The following is a 27,205-nucleotide window of genomic DNA, read 5'->3' as shown; positions in this document are numbered from 1 at the left end:
CTACACATTCTCCGCCCTCCTAATGCATATTTATTTAGGTGATGTAATCTGACGCAATGCCTGAAATCCAAAGTTCTTTTTTTTTCATTAGGCAAATTCTATTGTAGAAATTATCAGAGGGCATCAGTTACTTTACAAAAGGTGAGAAAATTCAGCGTGAAGGCAGAAAATTCAGCTTGAAGACATCAACCCCACTAGCAGAGCCCCCCTGCCATGGGACACCCCGCAGTGCCTCCTTGGCTGGGGCTGACACTTCTCGTGGTGCCCTCCCCACTCATCCCTTGTTTCACAGATGATGCCAAGTGGCTTCGCCACGTGAACGCTCAGCGTGCATCACCACTCGCTGAAGGAACAATGAATTTACAGCGATTATTGACAGCAGCCCCTGTCAGCTGCCAGCCCTGGGCGGTGACACACGCCTGTCGCTCGTGCTGCTGCTCGTTCGCTGGCGGGCTCAGCAGCGCGGAGCGGCGGGGCCGCACCGGAGCGGGGCCGGTGTCGGTGTCGGTGCCGCTTCGGTACCGCTGTCGCTGTCGGTGCCGGAGCCGCCCCGGGGCGGTGCCCGGCGCTCCCGAGCCTGCGCGGCGGCGGCGGCGGCCATGGAGGTGCAGGTGGCCCCGCTGCGGGCCTGGGACGATTTCTTCCCCGGCTCGGATCGCTTCGCGCTGCCCGACCTCAAGGACATCTCGAAATGGAACAACCGCGTGGTCAGCAACCTGCTCTACTACCAGACCAACTACCTGATGGTGGCCGCCGCGCTCGTCTCCATCGTGGGGTCAGTGCGCGGCCTCGCGGTGCGGCCGGCAGGGCCGGGGCTGCGGCGTGGGGTGGCCCCGGTCCCCGGGCGGGGGCTCTGCGACCCGGCCCGGTGCCACAGGAAAGGGCCCGGCCGGCCCAGGGCGGGATGTGAGAGTACGGGGGGCGGGGGGGGGAGCTGCCCTTTCCTTTCCTCCTTTCTCCTTTTCCCGTTTCCCCTCTTTTCCCTTTACCCTCTTCCATTCCCTTTTCCCCATCCCGCCCTTCCTTAAACCTCTGGTGTCGTTTAAAAATGTAGAGGCCTGGTTTACAGCCTCCCTCGGCGGGGGGACTCGGTAGCAGTCGGGTCTGTGATGTGTTGGTGGGGTGTGACCGGCCTGAGGACTCGGTGTGTGTTATCTCCCTTTCCCACGGGCTACTCCTCCAGCCCTGTGCCCGCGGCGGAGGCTGCGGACACCGCGCCCGGCAGAAGGCAGCGATGCTTGGGGTGCGGGATGTCGCTGCTCACGGAAAACGGAGCCGCATCCTGCGCAGCGATCTGTGCTTCTTCCTGAACCTGCCCAGCGGGGCTGCTCAGGCTGAGACACGCTCAGCTTTGAATTAAAAAAAAAAAAATGCACAGATAAATTCTGCTCTCTGTTACTGTTTTAAAGTAATGTTCAGGGCAAGCTGTTCTTATTTCTGAACTAGCTCATACCGAAAAATTTTGCTATAAAATAAAAAAGGTACCCCATCATTTCTTTCTGGTGGGCAGGATTCAGACCTTCGAGGTAGGACCATCTGCTGGTACAATGTTGTGTCACACCCAGCATTCCTGAAGGGAATCAGGAAATAACCTTATAATCTGAATCAAAGGCTATGTGACTCTATTTCAGGTACTGCTCTAGGATCTTTGGTCAGAAAGCTCTTAAGCAAGACATGCAGCAGAAACGATGATTAAGCTTTTAATATGGAAACTGAAATACTCTTCTCAACAAGCAATGCACAAATGCTTAAATTGGAGAGCTGCCCAGCCACCAGGCCAGAGTGGCTTTGGCTGAAGTACATCTTATCTCTTATGTTGCAGAGGCTTAAAGTGATTCCCCTAAATCAATTTTTTTTTTTTTTTTTTTGTGAGGGGTAAGCATTCTGCATCCTGTTAGGGCTTCTGAAGCTGTTGACCCAGCATCTAAGTTGATAAAGATTCTCTAGCTCACGGGGGACTTTGACCTGTGCTCTGTGGAAGGACAGGCTCAGAATTCTACATTTTCTTCTTGATGCATATGATGGTTTTAGGTTCAGTATAGTGGCATAGGCCTTGTTCTTTTTTATTTTGGTGGGGATATGTTGCAGTGAACTTTACAGACTACTAGGCTGGCAAAATGAGACTTCCATGGTCTTGCTGTTCTTCTGCCACTTTGTTCTATATTTGTGTGTTCATTACTCTCATTAGCAGCACGATGCTGTAGCCAGCTCTCAATGAACAGGTAAATCACAGGGTCCCTGGAAAGCAGGGAGACAGCTCTTCTGCCCAAGAAGATGGGGAAAAAAATGTAAATAATGTTGGTATCTCCAAACAGGGTATCTCCCTGTAAAACAGGGATAACAGCAACTTTTACTCACCCTCCTAAATTCCTGCTTTTGAACTCTGATTGCTTTTCTTCACATCAAGAGAGATTTGTCTCCCACTTATTTCCTGCTAATGTGCTGAGGTGGGAGGTGGAGGAGGAAGAGAGCCACAGAAGATGGAAACTAATACCAGAACTGCAATTATAATACCTTAATATTGAGTGATAACCCTCTGTGTTGAAAACTTATGGATGAACAAGACCTGAAGTGGGATCTTTATCTCACATATTTTTTTTATTGCATGTCTTAGAGTCTTTGGTATATGATGAACCTGATTCTTCTAACACGGAAGTAAAATTGGATGGGAGAATAATTCTAAAGGAAATGGGATAATACCTCAGTAGAGAAAAAGTATCCATTTCTTCTAATAAAAATACTTTTCAATTGGCCAGACTGTGGCTTTGGAAGAAAGGTGAAGAAAGTTCTCCTGATAAATTTAAATTGATGACTAAGTTGTCTTTCACTTCATTCTGTAATGGGCAGGAACCCCTGATAAATGATGAATCATGGCTTTTTAGGAACTCCAGGGCTGTGTCCAGGCCTAAGGGCAGGATTATTGGAACCACTAATAAAGTGGTCTTCCTGTGATCAAAACTAAACTTAACCTATGACCAACTTTACCTGCTCATAAGCCATCTAATTATACAGACAGACTTGAAATGCAAAGATAATATTTTCAGCTGTTGCAGTACTGTGGTTGAGCTGGGCTGACACAGAAATTGTAGCCCAGAGCTTTCTTGATACTGGAAATACTTTGTGCTTTTTGCCACAGCTTTAATTTACTGCCCCTCCTACAACAAAGCTGACCTTTCCAGCCTTTTACCCTCTCTCCACAAGGTATGGAATAACCTTACCACGAGCACAGTGGAATTGTAATGATCTTTTCTGCATCGTGTCCCTGCCTTTCTCCCTCCATTTGCCTTCTCCCGTAGCTACTGTTACCTGTAAATTAAGTTGTGCTTTGCAGTAATGCAGATTTTACTTTCAGCCTACAGGACTAGGTAGAAAAAAATAAATCCGTGAACAAGAAGCTAAAATTTGTGAATTAGTGCCACTCCACAAATACGGGCTTGTGGTAGCAGCCACACTCCTTCTCTACAAATTCCTTTAAGAAGGACTCTGGACTTGTCTGCTTTTTCTTTTTTTTCTTTTTTCCCTACAACTCTGTTGCAGTAGACTGCTGATAAAAAACAAGCTCTTGACAAAATTCTGCCCTTTCTCCTAGTTATAGAGGAACTGGACTCCCTGTTCTTACCCTGGGCCAGGGCCCTGTCATTGTGAGTCCTGTATGAATTTTTATTAAAATCGAGGCCTTCAGTGCCTCCCACATCTTGCAACTTCCCTCAAACAGTCAATTTGGTTAATAAGTGAAATTTGTCTGTTCCTCCACCTACTCCAACAAGGCCTCTCTATCATGTAGTTCAAACTTAACTACTTTAAATTCATGTAATTTCATCTAGGCTTTTGTTGCCGTGTACTTGCTAAAAATTAGCTTAAAAATCTGACAGTTTTAAAAAAGCATGCTGAATTTCAGAACGCTGCATCAGAGTGCTCATTCTGTCTTGGAATAATATTCTCCTTGCAGCCTGAGGTTTGATGTCTCTTTCCTTTGCCACTTCTTCAAAACATGTACTGTTCATCTGTACAACCCCAGCAGTCAACAACTGTGTCATATTTTTTTTCCATGTTTCTTCCCCAGATCACTACCTTAGCTGATGTACTTGTAGGGATTCTCTTTGTTGGAGCAAAGGTTCCAGGGCAGCAAAATGTTTAGTTTCTCTCATGCTTGATGAAAGACTAAGAATGAGTGAGCAAAACATGCATAATTTTAAACCATGTTGCATAATAATATTGGTGCATAACTTCATAAAGGTCTGGCAGTTCTGCAGGCAGGAATCTGTCTCCTGTTCTCAAAGCCATGCAAGTGAGCAACAGTAGGTACAGAAGCATTGCTAAATCCATGGATGCTGAGGACTATCCCTCAAGACAATGTGCTATTTATAGTTTTATGTGCTACCAGTAGTTACAGCTGCATAACCTCAGCGAAGCTCAAAGCATGAGGAGAGAGGAGGCAGAACTTTATCTTTCAAGTTATTTAAATTAATACAATTGAGCACATTTTAATGCTCTAACCTGCTCACTGCTTAGGCCATGGTGGAGCAAAAAGATTTCTAAGAAGGAATTTTCATGCTTATTTCAGCCTAACTGAGCTGCTCTAAATTTAAAAAATGTTCTCAATAACTGCCAGTCTCCTACTCAGCGCCTTTGTTCAGACTTGCCTGGTCACAAGTGAAAGAAACAGATGTGACAGCAACTGCTGAATAATCACCCCAAGACAGTCATCTAAAATGGAGATGATATGAGGATGGAGCTATCTTGCTTTTGCTTTTTATGTGGCCTATCCTATTTCTGGGCTTGTGCTGCTGGAGGCTACTTGCCTTACACACAGAATGTGCCTTGCCAAGCTCTTTTTTCTCTATGCTACAGCTGTGTGTCCTCCCCCTCTCCTGCTGTAAAGCTGTGCACAAGTGTGCAGGTATGAAACAACCTGACAAGAAGAGGTGATGTGATAACTCACTGAAAGCAGAGCTTTTTGTGTTTTCCTGCTCCTGTGTGAGAATTCTGACCTGTTTTGTGATGCATGTAGGGCAGTGTCTAGAAATACAAATCTAGTTTAAAAAAAGAAAGTATTTCATCTTCATCTGTTTCTGCTGGCCAGGGGTAGTTGCCAGTACTTCTTCCCACACAACTGCACCCCCAGCATCCCTGCTCTCCAGGCTGCTTCTACCAATACAAAGTGTCCCGTGGTCCTACTTGACACAGGACCTGCAGCCCGTGTCCCTGCAGCCCCCCAGGATGTTTCTTTTCGTGTATTTGTTTTCCCTATCTCTACTTTGTATCTAGGTGGATGCTGAAGGAAGCCTGGTATCTGCAGGGCGGCAGGAAACTGAATCTGGGTGATGGCTTTTCCTTGTCACCACAGAAAACAAAGGACATGATCCAGCTGGGGTGCTCTGGGCTGTTGGCACCCCCAAATGCTATTAGTCCTGCCACACTCACTGCTTTCAGGGTCAGAGAAGTTAGTGGGTTTTATGTCCAACCGTAAAAGAGTTTTTCTTCCCCTAAGTCCTCTGAGCAGTATAAACTCAAGTCACTGTACCCTTGCCATGCCGGTAGTTCTGTGCATTATGTTTTTAGGCATTTGAGGTCTCATAAATCCCTGCTAAAGGGAATTATATTTAGAAAGTATCTTGTAACATACTTAATGGCTGGTCACTTACCTTTCCTCTGCATTTCTGAAAGACTTCCAGCCTCCTCCCCTGAGCACAAATTTGTCCCGTTGTGTTCTGACCTCTGCATAAATAAGGCCAATATCAGTGTTGGTGGTTCAACAGTAAGGTGACTTCTAGACCTCTTACACAGCTCTCTCTTTCCCCAGTCTCTCTTGTTCTAAAATTACATATCCCTGTTTTTTCCTTTTTAGTTTTTAGCTATTGTGTTATTGAGAGCAGCGTTCCAACAGATCTGAGTGGAACTGGATAATGGAGTTCTGCCTTCCTTAAAACTGCCATTGTTGTAGAATTTTCTATGTATGAATTTCTAGGATAATCTTGGACAGTGTTGTAAATTATGCCGTGGGCGAGTCAAGCAGTAAAGGGTGGCTTTGGCATGTGACACCCTATCCAGCACTGTAATCACCAGTAGTGAAGTCTATGGACACATGGCTGATTATTTGAATACTGGTTTTCAGTGGCAACTGCGATCCCCATCTGTGTTCATGTGGCTCTGAATGCCTTCACTTGATACTTCTGTTCACTGTTCCCTTGTACACGTTGGAATGCAGCCCACTTCAGAAAACATGTGATTCAAATCACTTTCCTCAGAAAAGAGGGATCTTCTGAATGCATTCTCCCCCCACCCCTCTTCATATCCCTTACAGCCAGGCAGTTACACAGAACCTGTGTAATACCAGAAAGAAATGTAGAGCAGAGAAGTCTTTGTCTCTTCCTCATAAATATGGAGGGATGGTTCTTCACCACAGGTTTCTGAAGTTGTAATAAGAGTAACGGGAAGTGTAAGGATGATAAGGCTTTGAGAGTATTTTCCAGGCACATGGAAAGTGTAGAGTGGAGCTCTGTCTAGATCTTTCTTGCTTCCAGGATTATCTTGTCCATGGATTTTTAGCAACAAAAAAAAAAAAAGATTGCTGTGAGTTGTGTCAGTTTGGCCATTTCTGCTCCAAGACAGCTGAGGTGTGGAGGTGAATCCTACTTTAAGAATCTCATATGTCCAGTAGTACGGATATAACCCAGGCACCAGTGTGGTCCAGTCATGAGTCACCCTCCTCCTGCTGCAAAGGAGCACAGATGAAACTGGTTTCTTTCCAGAGCAATGCTGTTCACTTTTTCCAGCCTGGAAACTTTAGATTGACAATTCAGAGCTAAATATAATCTGGCTGGCTACAGGGAGTGACTCAAATGCAACAGGCAAGTCTGGCCTGTCAGTGCTCCCAAAAAGCCTGATTGGCTTTTCAGCATGAGTAGCAGAAGCAGGTGGGGAACTACTCTGAATTTTAATCTTTTTCTGTCCAGCTGTCCCATCCCCTGTTGGCACAACTGACTTGAAGAATCAAGAGCCAGTCCTTGGTCTGAAATAATTCTTGGGGGTTCTTCCTGCTCCAGGAAAATGCTCCCTAGCACTGCAGGTAGAGTGTTGGCAGTACCAGTCCAGCAGCAGATTTCTTCTGCATGGGCCGGATGTGAAGCACAGACCACAAACCATAACATCCTCCTTGGCAGTGGGGAGGAGTGGTGAGTCACTGGGCATGGTAGCTTTGGAGCAGCAGGATGAGCTACAAAGTCTGCAAGAGTAAACCTTGAGCATACCTGGTGTCATCGGGGCGCTGTCATGCTGCTGCCATGGTTGTAATAGCCCAGAGGCTTCAGCTGCTGTGTAATCAGATCAGTGCATGGGAAAGACAGAAAATCAGAATGCACATGAATTCACATAACTTAATACTATTTAAGTAAAATACCATAGAGCCTGGACTCTGAGTGAGTACAGAAACAAGCTCAGCAAAGTCATTGCTGAACACTTGGTTCTGAACAAGCTCTAAATACTTGGGAAAGTGGTTTGAGCAGGTGACGTTCTTGCCTTCATCCAAAAAGGGACTTGCTGTTTATAGTCCAGAGCCGATCCACTCAATGGCTTGGTTTGCTTGGAAACTCTGATAACAGTAACAGAGCACAAACCTCAGCAGTGACTCTCTTGCCAGGCCTGGCTCTTCTTCCTGTAAGACCTTTATCATATACTCCAGTTCCTTCTGACTCTCAGGCATGCTTGCTTGGGACTGGGCTTCTACCTGTTGTGCTAACAGTGGTGAGCTACTTTTGCAGGTTCACACAGTTCTTTTGTTTGAATGTAAACCAATAAGAAGGTTTATTCAGAAATGAGAAGTAGTGAAGTAACTTCCTTTACTCAGTGTTCTACCTTTCCCATTTTGCAAACCTAGACAAGATAGCATGAAGAGCTAGTTCATCTGAAGGCCTAGCCTGAGCCTGGTTTTGGTCATGTGAAGGGAAAAGATCAGTCAATGTTTTCTCCATCTGCTGTCTGGATATGCTGACTCTGGGTGTGATATCAAATGAGTTGATTGCAGAGGTAGGAGGGGTCCTGGTGGGAAGTGCTTCTTTGATGTGCTACAGAAACTCATCATCCTGAGCTAAGCTCAGGAAGAGAACATGAAGACAAAGATTATCCAAATTCAACATTAAGAGTTTCTTCTTCAGTTGTACTTTTTATTTTACTTTATATTTAGCTGCTGCTAAGACCTTGGTGAAGGTCTTCACAGCAGCAACTTCCTTTTCAATGCCTTACCTCCCTGGTAACATTATCACTGAGCTGGCTGATCCTCTATGAACACACAAGTCATGAAGGTTCTGAAACTGAACTCTTTGGTTGTTGTTCCTCTTCTCTCCAGGTTTCTGAGTCCCCTGAACATGCTCATTGGTGGCACTGTGGTGGTGCTGGTTTTCCTGGGCTTTGTGTGGATGTCACACAACAAGGATGTACTCCGCAAGCTGAAGAAGCAGTACCCAACCACTTTTGTCCTGGCCATCATGCTGTCTAGCTACTTCTTGATCTCCTATCTGGGAGATGTCATGGTGTTCATGTTTGGGATCACGCTTCCTCTCCTCTGTAAGTATTTGTTCTCTTCTCTGGGGGGCTAGAGGTGTGTGACTTGGGCTTCCTCAACCAAGTCTGCAGAGTCTAAGTCAGCTGTTAACTTTGCTATCTGTGTTTAAGTGGTTCCAAAGCAGAACTGAGGGAGGGGACACAAAGCAGCACAAGCCATCTTTAATGTTATTATTAAATAGGTACCTGTGGTTACTTCAGCAGTCATTGATACATCATCATCCTCCAGTGATGTCACGGTGCTGGGATGTGTCTTAAGTGCTGCAAGAACTATGCATTCTTTGGGTATTAACAATTAATGAGTGTGTTTTTGTCATGCAGTGATGTTTGTCCATGCTTCCCTGAGGCTCCGGAACATACAGAACAAGCTGCAGAACAAGATGGAGGGGATAGGCTTGAAGAAGACCCCGATGGGCTTCATACTGGATGCTCTAGAACAGCAAGAGGATAGTATCAACAAACTGGCTGACTACATATCTAAAGTAAAGGAGTAAGCAGCTGCAACGTGGCATTTCTGCCTGTTGCAGGAGCGTAGTTGCTATTTACTATTGTTCAAGCTTGCTTTCAGTTTATGTACAAAACAGGAAATGCATGTGGTACAGGTTAATAGTTGCAGGATACAGGTATTCCAAGGTCTTCAGGGCTCCTCTAAGAACATACAAACAGCAACTTTTTTTCTATTGTATAGCAAAATGTTCTGGTGTTTACACAAATACATACTAACTTAACCATGTTTGCTTGTCTCTTCTTCTGGGGGTAGAGGAGGAAGAGGTAGAAACCTATGGAATGCAGTCTCTCAAACTGTCTTGTAGCAAATTGATCCATTAAAGCAACATCCCTTTCATCTCAGTTCTAAAATATTGCAGTTTAGCCAGGTTATGCTGGGTAGCACCTGTGAGCCTGGTGGTGCTCAGATGAGCTGGAATGTATCACAAGCAGGTATCTCTTGCATCCTCCAAATCCTTCCCTTGAGTGCTCTGTATTACAGAGACCACATTACCAGCTTAACTGGCACGTGGTAAAACTGCAGTGCTTGAACCCAGTCTGGGTTCCTGTCCTCCCCTCACAGCCCTGAAACAGTCTAAATAGCTGTAAGCATGAAGAATATACATGGCACTGCTAGTCCCAGTAACATTTACCTTCAGGCTCTCCAAAATCCTCATTCATAGAACTGCTCCCCTCTGTAGGAGAGCCAAATAGATAGGTTGGATGAGCTGATAGGTTGGATGAGTTTCTACCCCACTGATGTTTTGAAATACTGCTACTCTAGGACTTACCTGCTTTAGTCTGCACAAGCTGTTTGTAGATGGAGGTGTATGTGTGTGTTCTTGAGCGTGGGTCATCTTTTTCTTTCTTCTCACCCAGAATGCAAAGATACAGGTCAAACATGCATCTGTTGACTCTGTACTTCCAACACTCCTCAAAGGAATAAACTGGATTTCAGGTTTACAAGTAAAAGCAATAAATGTCAAGATACAATTTTTGAAAACCCATTCCAAATTCATGAAGATATTTACCTGTTAAAACTCCTGATGTTGAAAGCAATGTGGGGGATTCTTTTATATATACACAACTTAACTGCCAGCTCTGATGGAATCATCTTGATAACAGGAGCTTACCAACAACAGGGGGGGGAAGTTGTCCAGGTGAGACTCCATTTCAAATATTCTTGCATTTCTCTTTTCTAATCAAGTAATTAATTTAACAAAAAAGCAAGGATCCTTGAAGTTGAAGCTTTTATGTAACTTGCCATGCTGTTTTCATAGTGAACTGTGTAGAACTCTGAACATGTCATTCCATTTAAGTGTTAAGCTGATCAGTATTTATCAAAAATGTCTGTATATTCCAGCTGAAGGGTCAATGGCCTGTTCCTCACTTGTAGCGCATGGTCTTTGGTTTTCAAGAACTGTTTCCACACCTAAACAACATAGTAGCCTATGACTTCATCATTACAGTAGCATTTTAAAAACTGCACAGTTATGAAGAAAAATAAATTCTAATGGTTGGAAACTCGAGCTTGTGCCTGTGTCTGTGGTTGGGGTGGTGGGAGATCTGCTCTCACCCTGTGGCTCGTGCCACAAGCCCGTGCTGGGGATTAAGCTGCTGGCTCTGACTGCTCCATGTCAGCTTTGTCGAGGCCCAAGGAACCTCTGAGCTGAAATGTTCCAGCCTTGCTATTGCATCCTTAAAACAGCTGCTCTACAGAGGTGGTATAGTTACGGTATTTCTTCATGCAGCTTTGGTCTCTTATATAACTCAACTCTACTTAACTGGGATTTCAAATTCCTGTTAATTACCTGAAAGCGATTTCTGCTTCCAGGATTACTGAGAGCTGTACCTTGAGCAGAACTAGCACCAGCTCTGCTGCAGTCCAGCTAATGGTGTGATCTCTGTGCCTACCTCCCTCCTCCTGTGATCACTGAGAGGCTGCTCGGTGGGAGAACATGGATCAGAGCAGAGTTTCACAGGTCATGCTCTATCCACCTTGGAAATTCGTGTTTGGCAGCTTCTGGGTGTAGCAGTAATTGGTGCCTGGCAGCTTGGATTGGAGATTGTAGAGCATTATATATTCCTTTGTGCTTCCCTGTCCCAACTGCTGCAGTCTGAGCTGCACCAGCCTGGCCTTGAAGCCAGTCTGAGAGCAGCATGCTCCAGGAGCTTTCCTGGGCAGTTACTTGGTGCATTTGTCACTTGCTGCTGTGCTCTGTGCAAGGGCTTGGTTGGAAGTACCAAGCTTCTTCCTTTCCTGCTCCTCTCTGTTACAAAAAGAGATTTTCTTGGTTTTTGTCACTTCCCTGTTATATGATGCTTCAAAGCTACTTGCTCTCTCTTAGGCAATACAGAAACCAGCTTTCTCAAGTTTGGGGCATTACATTTGCAAACAGAAGCAGAGCTGAGAAAGAGCTTTACAAGTTTGGAAGGTGGAGATTGGAAAGAGACCAGGTGATAGGTACCAAAAGAACAAGAACAAATGAAAATTTGAACAAGTGACAGTAGAGACTACCTTGGATTCAAGAGCTCTTGGACATTGCTGATACTACAGGACTATTAAAATAAACATGGGAAGGGGGAGCAGGGTGGGACTGGGATTTAGCTGCCAGGGGAAGATTGCTAAGAATTACCACTCAGAGATGAACTCACCTGAAGGAAATCCTGCCAGGAGCTACAAAGCTGTGCCTTTGGATCAAGCAGCCACAGGAAGGTGCATTTTAGCACAGGGAAAGCCTTTGTTCTTTCCCTGCACCTTATAGCTTTAAAAAAAACAAATAAAAAAGCCCCTAAAACAATTGGTCTCTTGTGGATGTATTTCACAAGAGTGTGACTTACCTGTAGCTGCTTTACAACAAAGACAGCAGAAGAACTTAATGTGATCATAAAGAGGGAGGAGAAAAAAAAAAATCACAAAAATATTAAAGAAAAACTGAGTTGTGTATATACAGGTTTTACCCCTTCAAATCCAGCCCTGCAAGATTTGACATGCTATTCACACATCATACTAGGAGGAATTAGGAGTTTCTTAAACCCCTGGAAAAGAGGTGAGGCTCATCCTCCTGCCACAAAAACAGCGTGGAGTGAGACCTAAAATGACATTTCAGTGCTCTCCAAGGTGGCTGCAATTAAGGATTGCAGAAAGAGAGTGGTGAATCACAGGGAATGAACATCACAGTTCCCCAAAGCAGAACATGGCATCATCTTTTAAATGCTGATCAGGTACAATACCCACTAGATATTGTTCTGAAATAGAGGGAGCTTGGAAGGTGTTCGTTGTACCAGAGCAGTCGTTCTGTGAGTGCTTTGTTAGCAATGGAAGTGCTGCACACTTCTTACAGAGAGAGAGCTTTATTTCATTTCTGTTTCCTTAGCCTAAAAAATGAAGCTGTATACATGGAAACCAAATACATTTCTCATGGACAAGAGAGTAATAAAGTAGCATGTGTGTGAAAAGAAAGATAAGATAAAGCACAGCGTGTTCCTGCAGAATCTGGCAGCAGAAGGACAACGTGGAAGCAAAATAGTTTGCTGACAAACTAGAAAGACAAGGTTATTGATGCCTCTGAGAAAATACTCCCACAACAAACTGAAGCCTCAAATCCACTTGGCAGACAGATGGCAGTGGGATTGTTTGATACCTGATGGAAACACTTAGCACTGACTTTTCCCATGCCAGCTGTTTTCAGCACACTTACACAAGTGTGTATCACAAGCTTTGTTCCCAAAGAGTTGAATACACCACCTGGGTTCTGCAGAAAACATCTGCTGAAACAGTTGTAAGCAAAACTTGAGTAGTCCTTATTCCAAGTTGTTTTCTTCAGGTCAGTCTGGTCTCTCACTCCAGCTGCTTTGGCAACGGCACCTGGACAAGGACATGAAGTATTAAGAGGAGGAAATTTCTCAGCCTTATTTATCAGGCCAGTTTAGTCCAATACAAACCCCCAGAAACTAAAATATAACAGCTGGGAACTCCAAGGAGCTCTGGTTGGGAGCTCTCTTTTGTTTGGAATGCCCCACTTGATGTTTGCAATGCTTAAGGTCCAGGAAATCAGTTTGAAGGCCTTGAGTCCCACCACAGAGAGAACAAACAGCCAGCTCAACTCAAGCAGCAAAACTCCATTTCAGAAATAAAGCTGAAGGAATTAAGACAAAAAGGAGTTACCAAGATCAAGGGGGATGAGGAGAATAACACCCTAATGCCCCAAATCCAAGACAAATGGATGACAGAGCCCAAAAAAAGAACCAACCCAAAAAATCCCCAAACAATCCACCAAAACAAACCAGCCCAAGGCCCCAGAACATGTGTCCATCATTTCATCATTCCACGAGCTGTGATAGCAATTGTCATCTGGCATATTTAAGATACACCATGAATTTATGTCTCTATCTTTAACCCCACAGCTCTCATGGATAAAATCCTCCTGACCATTTTGGGGGAATGGCAGGGGTTCAGTATCGCCCCTGGCATGTAGCAGCACCCAGGTTTCTCAGCCATTGCTGTGCAAAATAAGGGCTGTGCCTGGCAGAGAATGAGTGCCATTGTCCTCCAGCCTCCTGAGAGCTGGGAGGGCAGCAGCTCCCACGGCCATGAAGGACCAACCTGCTGCCACCAGCACAATCTGTGAGCTTTCCACAGCAGGTCTTGTTGTCTGGGATGTGGAACCAAAATGCGAACCCTAGACTGGCCTAGAAAGGCCAGAAATGCCCTGAGGAGAGGCCTTGGCTGCAGCCAAGTTGGACTGGCCAGCAGAAACTCAGAACCCCAAACCTTGCCTACAGAACAGAATGTTCAGGATAATCCTGGACCAGAATCTGAGGTCACTGCAGAACCTGCACCAGCCAAATATCAGGACAAACTACTCTGTCTGGAATTACTGAGGAAATAATTATTTCTTTATAGGCATAAATAAAAGCAAAATTAGTCCCACTATATTAAAATGTCAATATTGAAAGAAAAAAAATACAAAATATTACTTGAATATTTTTAACTACAAGGGATTTTCTGTCCTCTTCCTCGAACCTTGGCAACACAAACAGGCATCAAGCTACAAATACATCAGCCAATGATGAATCAATCAATCACTTTAATTCCCTTGAATCAATACAAGGGAATATAACAGGTCAGGAGAGCAAGAGGTTAAATCTGGTGGCCAGCATTTTGAGAAGAAGCCCATGAATTTGGTACCCAAGTGAGAACATACCCAGGAGGCAGTTTTCCGTTTTGGACTGGCATTCTAAAGTCAGGATGATCTTGAGCTCACTTGAGTTGACTACTGAGCCAGCTTTCAGTGGCAAAGTTTTACTTGAAAATAAATATAAAATCCCCTACAATACCACTACTTTCTTCCCACAACCTTGTTCCATCTTCACTGCTGGTGTATCTAATTTCTTTTTTTCCTGTTAGCACTAGAATTTTGCAATTGATCTACATAAGGACAAACAGAAGAATGAGCAGCAAAGGACCACTAAAATAATACACTCCTTGTTACTGGGTGAGGCAGGCAGGAGCAGGGCTGCAGATTGTGAGTCCAGGCTGGATTTCAGTGTGTGCCAAGTGACAGTGCTCTCTTGTGTAAAGTGAGAGCTAAGGGAAAACAGCTGTTGAAGAGAGAAACATGGGGCTCATGGGGGACTAATGTGAAAAATAATTCTGTTGTACTCCTGAAACAACTCTCTTATAATAGTGTGGGCCTGTCATAACAAATACACTATTAGGAGTATAGTAAGGTTTAATTTCTGTGGGTTTGTTCACCTCCTGAGTGAATTTCCTTTCTTTTACCTTGTGGATGCAGCCAGGGATGCACAAGGCTGCAGCCTTGGTGCTTGCAGTGAGTTCCCTGCGCAAGCCATACCTCAGTGCTGCTGGAAAACAGCCACCTGCCCGCTGGGAGTGGCAGCCTGACACAAAAGGGTGGCAATGCCATGCGCAGGTGCATTTGCCAGCCCTGCCAGTGCCCAAAATTTCCAACCAGAGCTCAGAGCACAGCAGGTGGCTCACATTCCCTCCCCTCGGAGGCGCCACTCTGCACTTACCGGCTTGAGATAAGCGACATTGCTCTGGCGGATGTCGTTGAGGAGCTGATCTCTCGGGGTTATTTCTACCAGGGGAGGGGGTCTTCTCCTGGGAATTGGTTTAAGTGTTTTGATGACGTCTTTGAGGTTGGTTTTCTCAGCAGGCTCCACGTACTCTGGCACGGCGGGTTTGCGCTGAGTCTTCTTCAGCTTGACCACTTTGAAGCTGACGGGTTTCTCTCTGCACGGCTGCTCGGGTGCTGGTGGCCTTGTGTTCTCCTGCCTTTTGCTCAGTGACACAGCTGCAGGGACAGAGGGTTTAGGGGCTTGTGGTGGCTCCTGCATCCTCAGCTGGGGCAGTGGTACTCCCAGCATTTCCCACATCCCAGGAGGCAACCCAAGTCCGTTCTCCAGCATCGCTATCAACTCTTTCTGCTCTTTCATCTGCTGCTGCCTTTGTCCCTCTTGCCTCTTTTGCCTCTGCTTGTCCAGGTTCCTGCTGAGCAGATTGGTCACCACCATCCTAGGCCCCGGCAGCTCAAAGTGATACCCCATTTTGAGGAGGGTGTTGTTGGCTTTCAGCAGCCTGGCAATCTCCATCTCTGCCTGGTGGCCCAGCAGGCCCCTCTGGTTGTGGAAGCGGAGCTCCGTCAGCGTCTCGTTGTACTGCAGGCAGCGCATGATGGCCACGATGCCTTTGCCAGAGATGAAGTTGGAATCAATGTTCAAGGTGGTGATGCTCCTGTTCTCCCTCAGCATGTTGGCCAGCGCGAACGCCACGTTGTCATCGGCCCCCACATTGGCCAAGCTGAACGTTTTTATGTTCTTATTCTTTTTCATGGCGTTGACAAAATCTATCAGCATTTCCTTGGGGACGTTTTCTATGTTGTTTAGGTTGAGCTCCTTCACGTCTGGGTTGTTTTTTCGGACTTTCTCCAAACTGTCTTCTAAATTGGTTTGATTTCCTGAGGGCCTGGCACTTAGCTTCATGAAGCTGGTATCCAGCGCTAACTTCTGGGGGATGTTCAATTTTGATATTTTCTTTTCATTTTCCTTAGGCTTTTCTTCGATTTCTTCTGGTTCTGTACCTGGCTTCTGACTTATCTGGTTGATGTGACTGCTCTCATTGGTGTAATTCTCCTTTGTTTCCAATTCAGTCTCATTTTCTTCTTCTTCTTCCTCTTCATCATCTTCCTCTTCCTCCTCTGCTTCTTCTTTCTCATCCTCCTCCACCACTCTCTCCTTATCACTTCTATCTTTCTTTGTGTCCCCAGGTTGTGCTCTTGACTCAGACACGTGCTCATTTTGGTAATGTCTCTCTTTTCCCTCTGTTCCTGGCATCCTCCCTCCAGCCACCTCGCCACTGCTGCCAGCCTCTCCTTCCATCTCCTCCGCAGCACTTCTCTGAGGAAGACAAAACCTCACAGCTGAAATAGTTGCAAAACATCTTTGTTACAATAGCTTTCTGCTCAAATAAACACGCAGCAGCTGGATTTAGATCCCTCTTTGCCCATACAATAGAGAAAAAGCCTTAAAAGTGTCACTGCTGTAAATTCAGGCTGTACTAGTTTGCTTGGGAACACAGGAACAACTTGTTCCTGAAGAGGCTGCAAACCAGTTTCTCATCTTTGCCTACTAAATTAAGTCCTAACAATTAAACCCTGAACCATTAAATCCTAACATATAATGTTAATGATATGTTAAAATGGTCATTGAACCCTTCTGGGGATTAAGAGTTTCTGATCCAGTGTCTCTTTCTGGATTTAGTGTAATCTTTATAATGTCTTTGACAAGAGAGAAAATTTCCTTTGTATGCCACAAAGCACTGGACATGAGGGTGAACCCCTGATGGTTTGCTCAGCCCAAGGAGGAGTGAAGAGGGCACATTGTGACCATTGTGGAGTCATCCAGCACTAGGGACAAGGCCACCTGCTCTGGCAGTCCCAGAGCATCACACCTAAGGCAGCACCTGACTGAAGATAAAATATTAGCTCAGTTTGGAGTCCAGAGATAAGAAACCAGCCCCTGCACAAAGCAGTTGCAGGGCAGTGAAGCTTCTACCATCCAAAGAAATTAGTTGCAAACATCTACCAACTCCAGAGACACTCCTTGCTGAGATTTTTCTTTGTCAAGCATCTTTTTGCAAGCGGTTCCTCCACCACAGAGAAGTCCTAATAAAGCACTAATAAAATCAAGCTATTCCCCTGTGATTTGCACTTTTCAGGCAGGACAGTGTCATGGCTTGTGCTGCACCCAAAGTCAGACAAAATGCTCCTAGCCACTTCTGCCCTTGGGGCAGCGGCTCCCCTTTGCTGTGGGGGTGAATGGGTTTGGGTGGGGATTGTTTGACCAGCTGTGAGCGCAGCAGCCAGCTCCACACCCAGGTTTCAGACTTAACCTCAAAAGTGTTTACAAAATTGTTTCTTTGTGTGTAAGAGTGTTGCAGGAGGAGGAAAAAATCCCACAGATTTCCCCTGGTCTCCAAAGTCAGCCCATGAAACCTGCCTTGGGAAGTCTGGGATGCGCCACACTGGTGTGTATTAGCAAACCACTGATATTCAAAACAAAAGTAAAATAAATCAGTTACCTCAAATTCACTTCTAGTGAACTTCACCTTCAAGTGTGGATGTGTTTCATCTGGCCAAGTTTCAATTCTATTAACCTATTTTTAAGTGTAGCCCCCATCCTGAAAGATATCTAAGTATGACCTTAACTTTATTTCAAAGTCATGGGGATAGTAAAATAATTTTAAGCACTGCATTGAGTAGAGCTGAACTTGTTCAAGAGTTTGTATGCTTGGTTGTCAATGTTTCACCCTGTTAAAATACAATGATTTGGGATTTTTCTCCAGTATGTAATTAATTCTGTCAATTAATAATTTAATTTGTATGACTAATATAATCTTCCATGGAAAAGCAATGTGGTGTTCTTCCATATGCAAAATCAAACTAATTAGAGTTACATCCTCCAAAAATGGTCTTGTGACAGTTTCTCAGTGATTTGCTTTACTCAAATCAGAACTAAGATTTTTTTTTTCTATTAAAAAGCTTACACAAATATTTGGGAAAAGCAATTAAAAAATTACTAACTCTGACATCAGTCCAAGCTGGATTCTATCACTGATGAGGCTTTTAGGATTAATCTACATTTGTTTGTACTCCACCTTATGTAAGGGACAGAAGCAGAGGCAGGTTAAGGTATTAAAGCTACAAAACAGATCCCACTGCTGATGCATAATAAATATTTGTGATTTTTTGCTTGTTACCTCAGAGGGCAAGAGGGTGACAGGAACTCTCTCATCCTCGAGCATGCGTCTGGATGCCTTCTGCCAGTACAGGTAGTCAACCAGGGACCTGTGGTCGAAGCTCCCCGTGGGGGGTTTCTCTGTCTGATCCCTCTGTATCATCCCAGTCGGGATTTCAGGGTCTGGGGCCATGACTTCCATCTCGCTCTGCAGCTCCTTCAGCTCCTCGGGGGACAGGTTAGCCAGGATTTCATCTTCATCAATGTCCTCGGGACACACGTCTTCATCGGAGTTTTGGCCAAGTTCAGACATGTTCATTCTTCCCTCCTTCCTCTAATACTTTTTAAACCTAAAGAGAAAGATAAATTTCAAAGGATTTCCTTTTTTCCCCCCTCACTAGCAGTAGCTGATCTGGTTAAATCGACAAGTTCATGTTTTGGTCATGAGCTGTGGCAGCTCCCAGGCTCAGTGCGGGACACAGCCCGTGCAGCTAAGTCTATATTAAGCTGCACTTGGCTGGATAAAGAGAATTTATGGCGATGCTCCATTTTCAGCAACCTGTCAGCTGTGCAAGCCCTTCTGACATTTCAGTGCAGCTGGTGTGTCCCCCACTGAGGGAGGCAGAAGACAGACATTCCAGAGGATTCCCAGGACACTGCACCGCTCAGGCCATCACCCTGGAACCGCCAGAGCAGGATGAAGGGACATCAGTGGCACCTGTGAGATGTGCAGGTAAAATCCAGCCTCTGGGAAGAATCAGAAAGGTCTCTGTGTCCATAACATCTCTAATCTATCTCAAAAGAACCAAAGGCCACAGGCCCTGCGCTGCCTTTGGCCAGGTCTAGGCCCTGGCTGACGGTCACAGGGGGTTTTGGTGTGAGTGCAGCCACCTTCTCTTGGTGACGTCTCCCAAGCCTCACATCCTGGTCAGGGGAAAGTCCTCCAAGGTGAAAAAAGGTGGGTAGAGCTGGTACAATATGAACCTTGTGCCTGGGGATGGAGGTCCATGCAAGGACAGGCACCAGCCCCTTGAAGCAGCCTGAGTGCTCCCAGGGAAGCATTTCCCATGGCACATCCCTGCTCCCATCCAGGGGCAATGCCATGCCTACTTCTTGACTGGCCTGGCCCTGTCATGAACATCATTTGCACCATCAACTCTTCTTGGCTGACAGTTCATCTCAGGCTCATCCTTCTCCTACTTTTTGCCATTTTTTTTCGGAGTTAATAAGCAACTACAAAGTTTCACCTTGTTACATTTGTAGACCTGATGTAACTCCCCAAAATTCTTTTTTTGTTAGTTGTCCATTTCATCCAAGTGAAATGGATTTCACATTTCATCCAAGTGAAATGGATTTCTTTCTTCAAATATTTTATAGGCTGCTAAATTCACACACATCACCATGTGCATGGTTTCTCTGTAACAGTAAAGTAGCAAGGGTTAGTAATTTTGCTACTCACAGTTTGGGCCGTTCATTGGATTAGGAAGATTTCCTCTCATAATTTCAAATTTTCTTTGCAGGGGTATCAAATCAAATCCTCACCTTGCAAATGCAGCTTCCACAGGAGCAAAACCATGGGGGAGAGGCTAAGAAACTATGCCCTGCCAATTTTTAAACCATATTTCTCATCACAATCTCAACCATGCTCTGCTGAAGTCTGCCAGCAGCAAAATAGGCTCTGCATGATGATGGTGTCTCTTTGCTGTGTTTTGCAAAATGAAACATGGAGTTCTAAGCCCTGTTAACCTCTATTAAAAGTCCATTATCCAAAGGTCCTCATTTGAGTCATGCTGTTACACAGCAGGGAAGAGGGCAAAAATTTAAGAATAGAATAAGTGGCAAAGGAAAAGATAATAAAAGCCCAAGCCAAGAATGCAATGGCTCCATTTGCCCCTTTGGTATTTCAGGGACATCCTTATCCTTGTTTTATATTATGCAGCAGCAAGCACAACAACAGACCCACACATCAATCTATCTGCTCCAGCAGCTCTAACCCCCAGTGATTACTGCCCATAATAGAACCCATAAATGGTTTCCTGATGTTCTCAAATAAATCAATGCTCTTCTGTAGCTGGAATGCTACTCTCCCAGACGATGCAGTTTGGGCCACAGAAGTTGTCTATTCAGTGCTTACTTCTCACTTGCTAATTTCTTGCCTGTAAATAAAGCCCCATGCCACCTTCTTGGGTTTCCATGATCTTCAGCCAGGCCATCTTGGGCCATGGTCTTGTCAGATCATCTAAGTTAAGCAGGGTCAAACCCATGAAGTCCTCTTGAGAAGGAAAACAGGGGCACTGAGAACACTATCAGGTGTTTGAAAACCACTTTTTCTCTTAAGCAGAAATATATCACTTGTCAATACCACGATTAGGAAACTCTATACTGGGAATGATGCCTTCCCCATCAGATGCAGAGCAAGGGGCTTCCTGGTGACACCTCTCCTGGTGACATGGGTGCTAATCCCACAGATTTCCAAGGTGGGTATCATATTTTGCCTACTTTAGGTCTCTCCTCCATAAATTATGTTTCCAGGATGTACTTCCTTTCCTAACATATTGCTTAGTGTTTTGGTGTTCTGGTAACAGCACATTAGAGCAACAAACAACACTCTTGAGGTGAGGACACGCTCACAGTGGGTCTAAAACACTTTTCCAAGTCTAAACTCCCATTTTCTTCCCAAAAACATTTGTTGGTGTTCCCCTCAGAGCTTTCCAAAATAATCACACATTTCTCAATCTTCATTAAGACAGGAAAGCCACTTCCACTGGTGACACTTGCTATTTTCACACCAATTTGACACTGGTTCAGGAATCCCCAGACTAACAAGCTGCTGCACGGTTACCACAGGGCAGAGCTGTGCTGTGCCAGAGCTGCACTCAAAGCCCCAGCAGAAGACAAGAGGTACCTGCAGCAATCACAGAGCAATTCCTACAGGTAGCAGCAGCTCAAAACTCACGCTAAGCAGGTACCCAACAAGCATTAAACAAAAGCACTTCAGGAGCACACTGACAGAAGAAGAGGTCTGCCCTTGGTAATGAACCATTCTGACTCGCTGCTCGCTGTTTGTAAGGCAGGTGCTCACATGTGGATGAACTCTGGAATGAAACCAGCAGCCTCTCCTGCAGGTTTGCTTTACCTCATTGATGCTTTTCTCATTTAAACATTCTCTTCAAAATTTCCAACCCAGCCCTCTTGAAAGCCAAAAGGTTAACAAGTTCTTAGCTTGAATATCAGGAAGGCGTGACTGCTGTGTCACTATTTGACAGGAGGCAGCCCATGTTTTGAGTGCCTAAAACTGTTATATTTTTAAGGTAATTGATGGGACACATACTGTGGCCAAATATTGGAGAGCAATTTCTATAATGTTGGCTTTTGTTTTTTTTCTGCTTATAAATCCCCCCATATTCCTTCCCCTCTATTACCAATCCATGGCATTTCCAAGTGCAACTGGAACAAGCCAGGGAATGTGCCCATGTAACATAACCTTGCATTACTTTTAAGAAACTCGTAGGCTGATGGGAGAGTCTAAAATTGACAATCAGTAGCATACACCAAGCATGTCCAGCAATGCAGTGCAACCCAATACAGGGATTATAAAGGGTCAGATGATGGGATCTTAACAAGAACAACCACTGAGGAATGGGAGCAGTCATAGAGAGACACCCTGTGGGAAAAACACCAAGGGAAAAAAAAAAAAAAAATCACCCAACACATCTCCAAACTCTTCCAGATATAAATATATCAGATTAAGTTTGCTGCTTAAATAGAGTAAGGACATCTGACTTCAGAAGTATTTGCCCAAGACAGGGAGCTGCAAAGTCAAACCCTGTGAGAAGCAGCAGGCACAGCAGGCTGGGTCAGGGCAGGAGGGAGCAGCAGGGATGGAGGTATGAGCCCTCCACTGCTGCCCCAGCTCAACCAACCACCACATGTCACTGTGTTCTCTCATCATCTCCCATGATCTCTCCCATCATCACTGTGTTGATGTCTTGTAATTTCCTCTGCCTCTAGAGAAACAAGCAGAGCTGCATCTCCTGTTTCAGTGGGACCTGGATGCTTCTAATTTGCTCCCTCCAAAAAGAACTTGGTGATTTTTTTCTTTTTTTTTTTAGTTTCCATTTTTAGAGAAATCTGAGAGCAGCTACAGTACCTGTGCAGTAGGAAGCAACCTCTGTCATCATCCACCTTCTTGATTACAGGGAAAAGAAAACATTAACAAGTGTAGGGAGAAAAGGGGAGCATGGAGAAGACTTTGGTCATGACAGAAATCAAGGACAGAACATTTCAGCCTTGTCCGAAGCAATCCTGTAGGGAAATGCATTGGCAAGTCAGATGTGTATGCCTTGGTTCGTATCAAAAAGGGTTAGATGATCAGCAAATGAATTTCTAAATAATTTCAACTGTTTAAACCATTAAAAAATATCAAAATCTCCATGATTTTGGGGTAGGACACAGCCCCACATCTGAACGTTGACACTGAGATTTTGCTGGTGGGGGACTGGGGATGACACAAAAGGCAACCGAGCTGATCTGGCAGTCTGGGCTGACCCAGGACAAACCTTTGCCCCACTCAGAGCCAAAACCTGTTCCAAATCTGACCCCCAAAGACTGACTTTCTGGGCTTGCTTGCCACTGAACAGCACTACGCCTCTCCTGCCATCTCCCAGATCTTTTTTTACTGACCACATTCTAAAGAGGCTGGAGCAGCACCATGTTCTGTTACACAGAGCAGTTCTATGGCTACAGGAGGGAATTTCTTCTCCCAGATATCATTTATAGCACAAACATGGGCAAAATGCTGAAACACTCAGCACTGGTTTCTGCTAACTTGGTATTTTCCTTTCCCAGCTTGTTATTTATGCGACCTTGGTGAAGCATTTGTAAATACCTGAATGTTTTCATCCCTGGGTGGTGGTTTGTTACCTCTTCTTCCCAAAGCACAGTGCTAACAGCTGCCAAAAGGAGTAGAAAACCAGCCCTGTGGTGAATAAAAACAGGTCTGTGAGAGACCATGAGTAATTTTGTTATTTTATGGGGAGCAGGCAATTCATGATGTTTGTTACCTGACCATGACTTCAAGGACTGAGCTACGGCTCTACCTGGGACTTTACACCCATAGCCAACCCAAAAGGTGTCCTGAGCTGCCTCAGTGGGGCTTCACCTGCTTTGGGACAGAGCTGAGGCTGGTTATGGCCATCAAAAGGGGACACTAAGCCCTGCACCAGGGACTGCCTGGGGACAGAGACCCTGGGGCAGCACTGGCTCCTGTCTGACGGGCACAGCTCGCCTGGGCACGAGGCAAACACGGTGCTGAACCTCACACTACCCATGGGCATTGCACAGGGCATTTACCCAAATGTTTACCACTATCAACTTGTTATTCCAAATCTGTGTGCAAAACAGGCTCAGAGATTCAATACTTGCATCAGAAATGCAAGCTCAGACCGTGAGAGAAGACATTAATCTCCCTGAAAACTGTGTAAGGACCTGTCTGTGACAGCATGTGCAATTCAGCAATTATTTACTGCTAACTCTACCTTCATTCTTACAATTTATCTGTGCTCTGAGTTTGCAGGGTAAAAAAAAAACAAAAAACAAACAAACAAACAAAAACCAACCAAAAAAAAAAAAAAAAAAACAAAAAAACCCCAGGAAAACAGGAGTGACAAAAGCCTCATGCTAAAACCAGTGGCTGGAATTAAATGTTAAAATGTACCCTCTCTTTTTAGACCAAATCTGTATTTTCACTCCCAATGTTGCCTGGCAGCACTATTAAATCAGAACTGCAATAACACAATGTCAAGGATTCTTCAAGAAGCAACATCATAACCTTTGCAAGGAGCAATCACCTCCACATTTATATGAAACACTGAATTCATCATAAGCAAATCAGATTAGAAACAGCCTAGGAAACAATGTCACCCTTCACACTGAAATAAGGTTTATCTTTCTTTTACAGCATCCAAACCTAACACAACCCCACACCTCGTGTCCTCCTGCCACCAAAATGTGCCCGCAGGCAGTGATGCTGCAAAGGCCACATGGCCACCTCGTTCTGTACACATGGGGCACGTCCTTCCCTAATCAGGCTGGCAGCAGGTGCAAGGATTTCTTCTAGAGTTACTCCAGCTGAGCCCTGGCTGGCTGCAAACTCTTCTCCATCTGCAGCTCTTTGATGGCACTCTAATGATTAAATAGAAATTGAGACTCCTTCCTGCTGTGCTGGAACAGGGCAGGAGATGTCCAGGGGGGCAGAGCACGTCCCTCTGCAGTCAAGGACTTGCTGAAGGATTTATGGTGAGTCCCTTCATCATAAGGGACAGGCAGGGATAATCAAGGTGGATGGATGGCAAGGAGCTGGCTGCTTCTTGTTAGAAGTCTTGCTTCTGTGTCATTAAGGCCCTGACCTTTGCGTCCTCCTGGGCTACCAGCACTGATCACAACTCACACTGCCCCTTCTTCCAAGGAGGAAATGTCACCTCAGGCTTCATTTGCTCCAGCAGAGCACAGGGTAAAAACTTCAACGATAAATCCTGCCCTGAGCGAGATTTCACTGAGAGAGACTTCACTACTTGTGTGACGTCCTGCTGTAGCTGACACTGCCAGTTTTGTACCTTAGAAATGTATTAAATATGACAGACAAGTAAAAAGGAGATGGAAGAATAGTGTAGAATGCAGAAATCTTCCTAGAAGTCGTGTGAACCTATCCAGACAGTGCCAGGCAAGCGCAGGGAGCTTCTCCCCAGGCTCAGGAGCAGCTCTCCTGCAATGATCCCGAAGCCCAGAAGATGGAGCAAACCTTCAGTCTTTAGAGGATTTCCTACACACGTTTTGGGACGGGCTGGGTCACGGTGAAGGCTTCACACCCACCCAGGAGCTACAAACACTGCTGCTGCATTCTTCACACTTCAGCTGAGCAAGTCCAAGATCATAAATGAGAAGTCAGCGGAAACCTACGAGAGTACCACATTGAGTCTCCTTGGCCAAAGTTTCACATAAGCATAGCCAGGTGAATTTTAAAGATTAGTGATCTTAAAAGATTTTCCTGTGTTGGGGAAGGGGCTCCTGGCCTGAGCCTCATCCCTCCTGGTCCCTGCACTGAGGAATGTCCAACACCAGCCTCCCACGGGGCTCATGGCAACTCCCATCAGTGCTTGTCCTCCCATATCAGAAGATTTTTGTTCAAAACAGCAGAGAAGAAGCAGACAAGTAATTAAAAATATCAGGCATGGCTTATTTTAGCTCAGTGCCCAAATTCCTTTTTAAGGATTCCTGGCAAGGACTGGGTCTTCTTTTTAACTCAAAGCACTCAAAACCACTCCACTACACACAGATTTAAGTGGGGTTTTATTTCCCCTCCACACTCCCATCAGCAGCATCTACCTTCTGAAGAGAGAGATGTTTGTAAAACCAAACCCTGTGGATCTCGTGTTTCACCTTGTTCACCTCCTGGCTTTGTACTGGTATGACCAAGTAAGAATTTCTAGATATTTCTTCATACTGGAAGGGTCAGGAAGGATTCCAGAGGAGCACAGGAGGCAGGAATGCTCCTCTCTTCAACTCTGCTGTCAGGCACTAGATGTCCTCAGTTATCCTGGTGAGGCAGGCTGTGGTTAAACAGCTACACACAGATGAGATAGGAATTCAAACAAAGCACAGGCAATTTGTATTTCAGCTGTGAACAAATAAGATAATGATTACAAATATGTCTTTATTACCTCCTCAGCTGCAGTATACAGACTTGTTTCTGCGAACAGTTGTACATCTGCATCAAAACATCACTCCAGAAATGCAACAAAGCAAGCTGGAAATCTGCAAGGGGCTAAGTTAAAGTTCCTGGGCAACAACTGGCAACAACTGGGTGCAGCAGCTCCCTTGATAGGCAGGAGATGCCACAGGATCGTCATGGGCTTCCTTTCTCTCCCTGTGCCACCCAAGACTGATCCTAAGTAACATATGAGCAAAGTTGGATATTTTTATTCTCTTCTTCTGGGCCTCCTTCTTCACTTTGTATTTCCACCCTTCATAGAAGTTCCTGAGAACAAAACCCTTGCAGAGTCAGGCATGTGGAGAATGACAAGAGGGGCTTGAGAGCTACAGCTCCACCACTCCACTTCCATTTCCAGTTCCTCTGCTCAGCTCTTGCTAGCTGGAAACCGCAACCAGGCTCTGAACTCTGGCCCTAGAGGTTTTATACACAATACCCCCAAATACAGCAACCATCCTCAACCCAAACCCACCTCAAATTCCCATCTTCTCAACAACTTCATCCAAAATCACCCTGGTGCTGTCCCAGCGAGCTGGGAGGCCAGGCTGAGTGCCAGCGTTGTGCCAACACGGATGTGTTGGGCTGAGCTAAATCCTGAACGCTGACAGAAAAGGCAACACAGAATTCTGTGGGTACAGCATTAAAAGAAAGGATTGTAAACAAAGCTTTAAATGGGCACAGGCCTTGTTAAACATCTCATTTCCTTTTTGTAGGAAAGCTTTGATAGTGCTGATTCCATGAGCTCTGGGTAAGGATCTGAACTTGGGACCGCTCAGCTTCCTGCTCAAAGCACTGGTGGTTTGTAGCAGCAGGGAGCAGTCAATGCGTGAAGAACTTGCCAGCAGACAAACCCCAAATGCTGCTTGGAGAAATGCAAAAGTACAGTGTCATAGGAGTAATTTTAATGGGCACACCTGCAGGTTTTTTAAACACCTCTTTTCACCAGCAACCTGGAAATAAGAATAAAATTCAGGGGTGGTTGGGAAGTTTACGGACATCACAAAAAGTAGGGAATGACAACTCTGAAGAGAGTGAGACTGAATAATCTCAACTACTGGGTGACCAGGCTGCAGAAGCAGTTGTTCATCTGACACCCAAGTCACTCTTACAGATAGGTGGGTGTCTCAGGGG

At 45.1% G+C, this 27,205-nt stretch overlaps 2 protein-coding genes across 2 annotated transcripts; one reads left to right on the top strand and one right to left on the bottom strand.

The window, feature by feature from the left end:
* The first annotated feature begins 413 nt into the window (after positions 1-413).
* On the top strand, positions 414-10,574 carry ARL6IP5 (ADP ribosylation factor like GTPase 6 interacting protein 5). Its single transcript, XM_053954088.1, has 3 exons — positions 414-775; positions 8,345-8,562; positions 8,881-10,574. Exons 1-3 carry the CDS (start codon positions 600-602, stop codon positions 9,051-9,053), a joined length of 567 nt encoding a protein of 188 aa, XP_053810063.1. The 5' UTR covers positions 414-599; the 3' UTR covers positions 9,054-10,574.
* A 1,950-nt stretch (positions 10,575-12,524) lies between these two features.
* Positions 12,525-19,078, bottom strand: LMOD3 (leiomodin 3). The gene is made up of 4 exons (XM_053953912.1): positions 19,025-19,078; positions 18,329-18,656; positions 15,085-16,467; positions 12,525-12,913 (listed from the first exon to the last, which is right to left on the bottom strand). The coding sequence occupies exons 2-4, from the start codon at positions 18,623-18,625 to the stop codon at positions 12,887-12,889; spliced, it is 1,707 nt and encodes a 568-aa protein (XP_053809887.1). The 5' UTR covers positions 18,626-18,656; positions 19,025-19,078; the 3' UTR covers positions 12,525-12,886.
* Positions 19,079-27,205: the final 8,127 nt, after the last annotated feature.

This window comes from Vidua chalybeata, chromosome 12 (genome assembly GCF_026979565.1).
Source record: "Vidua chalybeata isolate OUT-0048 chromosome 12, bVidCha1 merged haplotype, whole genome shotgun sequence".
Taxonomy (NCBI): Eukaryota; Metazoa; Chordata; class Aves; order Passeriformes; family Viduidae; genus Vidua; species Vidua chalybeata.
The sequence above is the reverse complement of the archived record's forward strand: the minus strand, read 5'-3'. Positions and strand labels throughout refer to the sequence as shown.